A 6,153-nucleotide genomic window follows, 5' to 3' on the forward strand; every position below is an offset into this window, starting at 1 on the left:
CTACCCTTCACAAAACCGTGTTGACTATCCCTAATCAAATTATTCCTTTCTAGGTGATTATAAATCCTATCTCTTATAATCCTTTCCAAAACTTTTCCCACAACAGAAGTAAGGCTCACTGGTCTATAATTACCAGGGATGTCTCTACTCCCCTTCTTGAACAAGGGGACAACATTTGCGATCCTCCAGTCTTCTGGCACTATTCCTGTAGACAATGACGACATAAAGATCAAAGCCAAAGGCTCTGCATTCTCCTCCCTAGCCTCCCAGAGAATCCTAGGATAAATCCCATCCGGCCCAGGGGACTTATCTATTTTCACACTTTACAGAATTGCTAACACCTCCTCCTTATGAACATCAATCCCATCTGGTCCAATAGCATGCATCTCAGTATTCTCCTCGAAAACATTGTCTTTTTCCTGCATGCATACTGATGAAAAATATTCATTTAGCGCCTCTCCTATCTCTTCAGGCTCCACGCACAACTTCCCACTACTGTCCTTGACTGGCCCTAATCTTACCCTAGCCATTCTTTTACTCCTGACATACCTATAGAAAGCTTTAGGGTTTTCCTTGATCCTACCTGTCAAAGACTTCTCATGTCCCCTCCTGGCTCTTCTTAACTCTCTCTTTAGGTCCTTCCTGGCTAACTTGTAACTCTCAAGCGTCCTAACTGAGCCTTCACGTCTCATCTTTACATAAGTCTCCTTCTTCCTCTTCACAAGACTTTCAACGTCTTTAGGAAACCACGGTTCCCTTGCTCGACCACTTCCTCCCTGCCTGACAAGTACATACTTATCAAGGACATGCAGTAGCTGTTCCTTGAACAAGCTCCACATTTCAATTGTGCCCATCCCCTGCAGTTTCCTTCCCAGCCAGAATGATAGACTCGACGGATCCTGGTCTTTGTCCAGTAATTCATGTGTCCCTGTCGAGTTATCAAACCCTTGGGTGTGATAATTCCTCAGTTGTGTACCGATCTCACCTTTAACGCTTCACTTGACTGGATGCAATGTCTGATGTGAAACTTGGTGTGTCTGGTTAGGAAGTTGAGTTTGGCGCCAGCATTTGCTTTTCGTAATTTTTGTCTTTTTGTGAAAGTCAGCAGCGGAATGTTTCAACATCAGCATTTTACACAATGTTTGCTTTCCTCACCAGGGTTAAAGGTTATTTGTGTGGAGCTGGGGATTGTTAGAGTCCCAACCTCATCCAGGCTGTGATTGATTGAAACCACACTGGAAATAGTCTGTCACCTCCCTGTGAGAATGTTCCTAAAATCATGTTTACCACAGTTCTTGTTATTAGAAAAGAAACTGATTGTAATAATCAATGTTTCACTTTGAGTAGAACTGGAGACCATCCAGCACATTCCATCAAGCACTCAGTTCATGGTTAATTCTGAACTCTATCCACCCAACCCTCACTCAGTGATTAACCCACAACTTCAGCTGCTTTTCTGGGGGAGAGTTCCACCCCCTGAACGTTCTGGCTCCAGTTTTAAGGTTCTGCCTCCTTGTTCCGTATTCCCCACAGCAGAGGAACGAGTTACCACCCAATTCTGAAATCATTTTAAATGCCTCAATGAGATCACCCCTCAGTTTTCTAAACTCGAGTAGGCGCAGGTCTGACCCCATGTCACAAAATAACAGTCTCATATTTGATACTGTAACTGATTGTGGCCCCTGTGCTGGCAGCTCACCTGGAGCTTGTGTGAAGGTCTCTGCCTGTAGCTCCAGGCAATGGTGTTTGTCACAGTCCGATGGTGGGGTGGGGGGGGAAGGTTGGGGGGGGTTGCATGGTCGGGGGGGAGTGGGGGTGGGGGGGGGGGGGAAGAGGGAGATGAATGGGGTGTGTGGGGCTGGGTGGAGGGGGTTTGCATGGCCAGGAGGAGTGGGGGTGCAAGCAGCTGCCCCCCTCCCCCCCCCCCCACGGACTATGTGAGTGGGCAGAGTCGTGGCAGAACGCTGGCACAGCTTGTGCTGAATCCCTGTATCTGCTCTCAGCTCAGTGACTCGCTTGGAAAGAAGGAAGCGTTTGCCTTTGTATAGCGCCTTTCACACCCTGGAGACATCCAATTGAAGAGCTTTTTGAAGTGTGGTCACTTTTGTAATGTGGGATAATGGCATGTACACAGCAAGATCCCACAGTGTAGTAATGCCCAGTAACCATGGTAACTTCCCCTGATAGGGCAAACAAGGTTTGGGTTTGACATTTCACCCAGTGGGAGAACTCCATGAGCAGGATTTGGGGGGGGGGGGGGTCTGGCCATTTCTCTGACTGTGTGTTATTCTGTCAGGAAGGGAGCAGTTTCACGGGCTGGGTTCCATGTACTGCCGCGGAGCTGCTGCTGTGATCCTCACTTACGATGTAACAAACCGCCAGAGTCTCCGGGAGCTGGAGGAGAGGTTTGTCATTCTGACTGACAGCGCTCGGCCTGACTGCCTCTTCGTCGTGGTGGGAAATAAATCGGATTTAACGGAGGAGTGGACGGAGATGGATGGAACCGAGGGAGAGGAGCCAACTCCAGCTCCCAGCGGAGCGAGGCAAGTCTTCAGGGAGGATGCGATTAATCTGTACAAACAGCTCATTAAAAGCAAGATGCTGAATGAACAGGATTTCCCAGTGGCCGAGGAAATGTGTTTTGAAACCAGTGCAAAGACCGGCTCCAATGTGGACCTGCTTTTTGAAACCGTTTTTGAACTGGTTGTGGCTGGTATTGGGAAGAAGCCAGCAAAACCCTCTGACACTGTGGAGCTGAGAGACAGCAGGAATTCCAAATCCGGTAAATCATCCTGCTGCACCTGAACACAGCGGTTGAATTCTTTCTGCAACTTGCAATGGAGAGAGGATTAATGCAGTGCATTGAGTCCTGGGGGAGTGGACAGTGCTCTGTGCACCAACTGAGATTCCCTACGGATCCACAACATCATTCCGTTCCAATTCTGTGCCATCACCTACTAGAATGAACAGACTGTCACACTGTCAGCTGTGCAGAAAGTGCTTAACCCCCCTTCCTCCGGACAGTGGGAGCTGTTAAAACCCATCAGCGCTCGTTTCATTGACTTGTTTAGCTGGGATTAGATAACCAAACAACAGTCACAGGTTAATTTGACAGGTAACTGGGAGCACACTGCTAAGACCTGTCTGGGACCCTCTGTAGTATTATTGAGGGGACAGGGGCTTTGATTGAACTGCAGTATGGTAACTGCAGATTCTCTGTTACCAAAGGAATTCCTCGCTGCAAATTAATGATTTGAAATTAGATAAAAGCTGTGATGTGTTTTATTGCCACTGTTCCTGACATTATAATCAGTGTTTTGTTTTCTCTTTTTTTAAAGAATGCCAGGTATTAACAGATTGGAGAAAATTAAATTGACCTTTTGAACTGTTGAATCTGAGTGTTTATGGGATTTGTAATTGGGACCCGGTGCCTTGGATTGTACACTTTTATTCTGAAAGGAATTTGTTCTTTGTTCCCTGACTCTATACAAAGTCAATAATTTAAACATTTCCAAATTTCATACTACGCTTTAACTTTTCTTTTTTTTCTGTCCCATTCCAGTTCTTGAGTTAAAGATTTCTAATGTCCAAACAGGCCATTCAGCCCATCGTCCAGCCTGCCACTTAGTTATGCTAAACTGTCTACCGCACTCACATCTCCATCTTTGCAGATGCTTTAATATTTCAATCACTATGCTAGCAACCTGGAGGCTCGCGTTACTAATCATCACAACGTGCATTTATATAGCACCTTTTAATGCAGTAAATCCTGAGACTTTAGTTTGGGAGCAGGTGGCCTGGTGGTGATGTCACTGGACAGTAGAGGCTCTGGGGAAAGAGGTTCAAACCCCACCACTGCTGCTGCTGGAATTTAAATTCAATTCATAAAATAATCTGGGATTGAAAGTCTGCCTCAGTAATGGTGACCGTGGAACTGTCACCGACTATCGTAAAAACCCGTCTGGTTCACTAATGCCCTTAAAGGCAGTGGTTCCAAACCAGTGTGCTGTAAAGACCCCTCCCCAGTGTGCCAGGGCAGACCGGCGTGCTGTGAAGACCCCTCCCCAGTGTGCCAGGGCAGACCGGCGTGCTGTGAAGACCCCTCCCCAGTGTGCCAGGGCAGACCGGCGTGCTGTGAAGACCCCTCCCCAGTGTGCCAGGGCAGACCGGCGTGCTGTGAAGACCCCTCCCCAGTGTGCCAGGGCAGACCGGCGTGCTGTGAAGACCCCTCCCCAGTGTGCCAGGGCAGACCGGCGTGCTGTGAAGACCCCTCCCCAGTGTGCCAGGGCAGACCGGCGTGCTGTGAAGACCCCTCCCCAGTGGGCCATGAGAAAATAATTAAAATGATTAAAAATTTATGTAATTAAACTAAAACTAACTTTGCCTTCAGCTTTGTGGTCGGTGACTCCCAGACCCGATGAATCTGCTGGGAAGGAGCCACACGTGCACAGTTTAGATGTTTGGTGTTGGTCAGGCCGGTGCGTCTGACCATCGCAACAAAGGCCCCAACACGCACAAAAAACCAAAACTCAAAAAGGTAGCAAAATCCCTGGAGAAGTGAGAGAGATGGAGAGGATGAAATAACAGGGGAATGGAGTTAAAAATGAAATTCTCAGTAAGTGAAGAGAGAACAGGTGGGGTTCCACAAACTGTTTTCTGGTACAGAGGCGTGCCGTGACATAAATGTTGGGAACCGCTGGTATAGGGGTTGAAATCTGTCATTCTTACCTGGTCTACATGTGACTCCTGACCCGCAGCGATGAGCTGTCCTCTGAAATGGCAGAGCAAGTCACTCAGTTCAAGGACAATTAGGGAGGGGTAATAAATGCTGGTTTGTGAGTGATGCCCACATCCCATAAAAGAATAAATTGAAACTGAGTTCTATTTCACGTGTGGGTATTGCATAATCATACAGCACAGAAGAGGCCCCTTCGGCCCATCGAGTCTGCATCGACACAGTAGAAACACCTGAACTCCCACCTGATCCCATCTGCCAGCACTTGGCCCATAGCCCTGAATGTTATGATGTGCCGAGTGCTGATCCAGATACTTTTTAAAGGATGTGAGGCATCCCGTCTCCACCACCCTCCCAGGCAGCGCATTCCAGACCCTCACCACCCTCTGGGTAAAAAAGCTTTTCCTCACATCCCCCCAAAACTCCTGCCTCTCACCTTGAACCTCTGTCCCCTCATGACTGACTCTTCAACTAAGGGGAACAGCTGCTCCTTATCCACTCTGTCCAAGTCCCTCATAATCTTTGAATTCAGTAAATTAACTAATTTTAAAAAATTCATTCATGGGATATGGCCGGCCTGGACCAGCATTTATTGCCCATCCGTGAAAGTGTTTAAAATGGGCTTTTATCAACAATGGTTTCATGGTTCATCATTACCATTTTTATTGAATTCAAATTTCACTATCGGCCGTAGTGGGGTTTGAACCCCCGTTCTCACAGCATTGCCCTGACTCTCTGGATTACTAACACAGTGACAATACCACTCCACTGCTTCCTACAAGAACAAAGAAAATTACAGCACAGGAACAGGCCCTTCGGCCCTCCAAGCCTGCACCGACCATGCTGCCCGACTGAACTAAAACCCCCGACCCTTCTGGGGACCATATCCCTCTATTCCCATCCTATTCATGTACTTGTCAAGACACCCCTTAAAAGTCACTACCGTATCCGCTTCCACTACCTCCCCCAGCAACGGGTTCCAGGCACCCACCACCCTCTGTGTAAAAGAAACCTGCCTCGTACATCTCCTTTAAACCTTGCCCCTCGCACTTTAAACCTGTGCCCCCTCGTAACTGACTCTTCCATCCTGGGAAAAAGCTTCTGACTATCCATCCTGGTATCAGTAATGGCCACCATGAAACTATTGGATTGTTGTAAAAAATCCCTCTTGATTCACTAACATTCTTTAGGGATGGAAATCCCTTCGGAATGTACACATGACTCCAGACCCACAGCAATGGGGTTATATTGAGTAGCCTTGGAAACGGCCGAGCAAGTCACTCTGCGGAGAAAGCCTGAGAGAGAAACCGGAGAACCGATCCTGCAAAGCCCCCATCAGGAGGGTCGTCCCACAGACTAATTCCAACGATGGTGTTTCTAATGGAACCCGTCACGCTGTGATTCCAGCCCTGTCCCTG

General features: G+C 47.9%; 1 protein-coding gene across 1 annotated transcript in view; it reads left to right on the plus strand.

Moving 5' to 3' along the window:
* The window catches only part of rab20 (RAB20, member RAS oncogene family), a 28,604-nt gene extending 25,211 nt beyond the window's left edge, over nt 1-3,393 (plus strand). The window contains 1 exon segment of the mRNA XM_078207585.1: nt 2,297-3,393. Coding sequence (XP_078063711.1) covers nt 2,297-2,805 — 509 coding nt within the window. The 3' untranslated portion in view covers nt 2,806-3,393.
* Nucleotides 3,394-6,153: the final 2,760 nt, after the last annotated feature.

The sequence above is a fragment of the Mustelus asterias genome, unplaced genomic scaffold, assembly GCF_964213995.1.
Source record: "Mustelus asterias unplaced genomic scaffold, sMusAst1.hap1.1 HAP1_SCAFFOLD_2478, whole genome shotgun sequence".
Classification (NCBI taxonomy): Eukaryota; Metazoa; Chordata; class Chondrichthyes; order Carcharhiniformes; family Triakidae; genus Mustelus; species Mustelus asterias.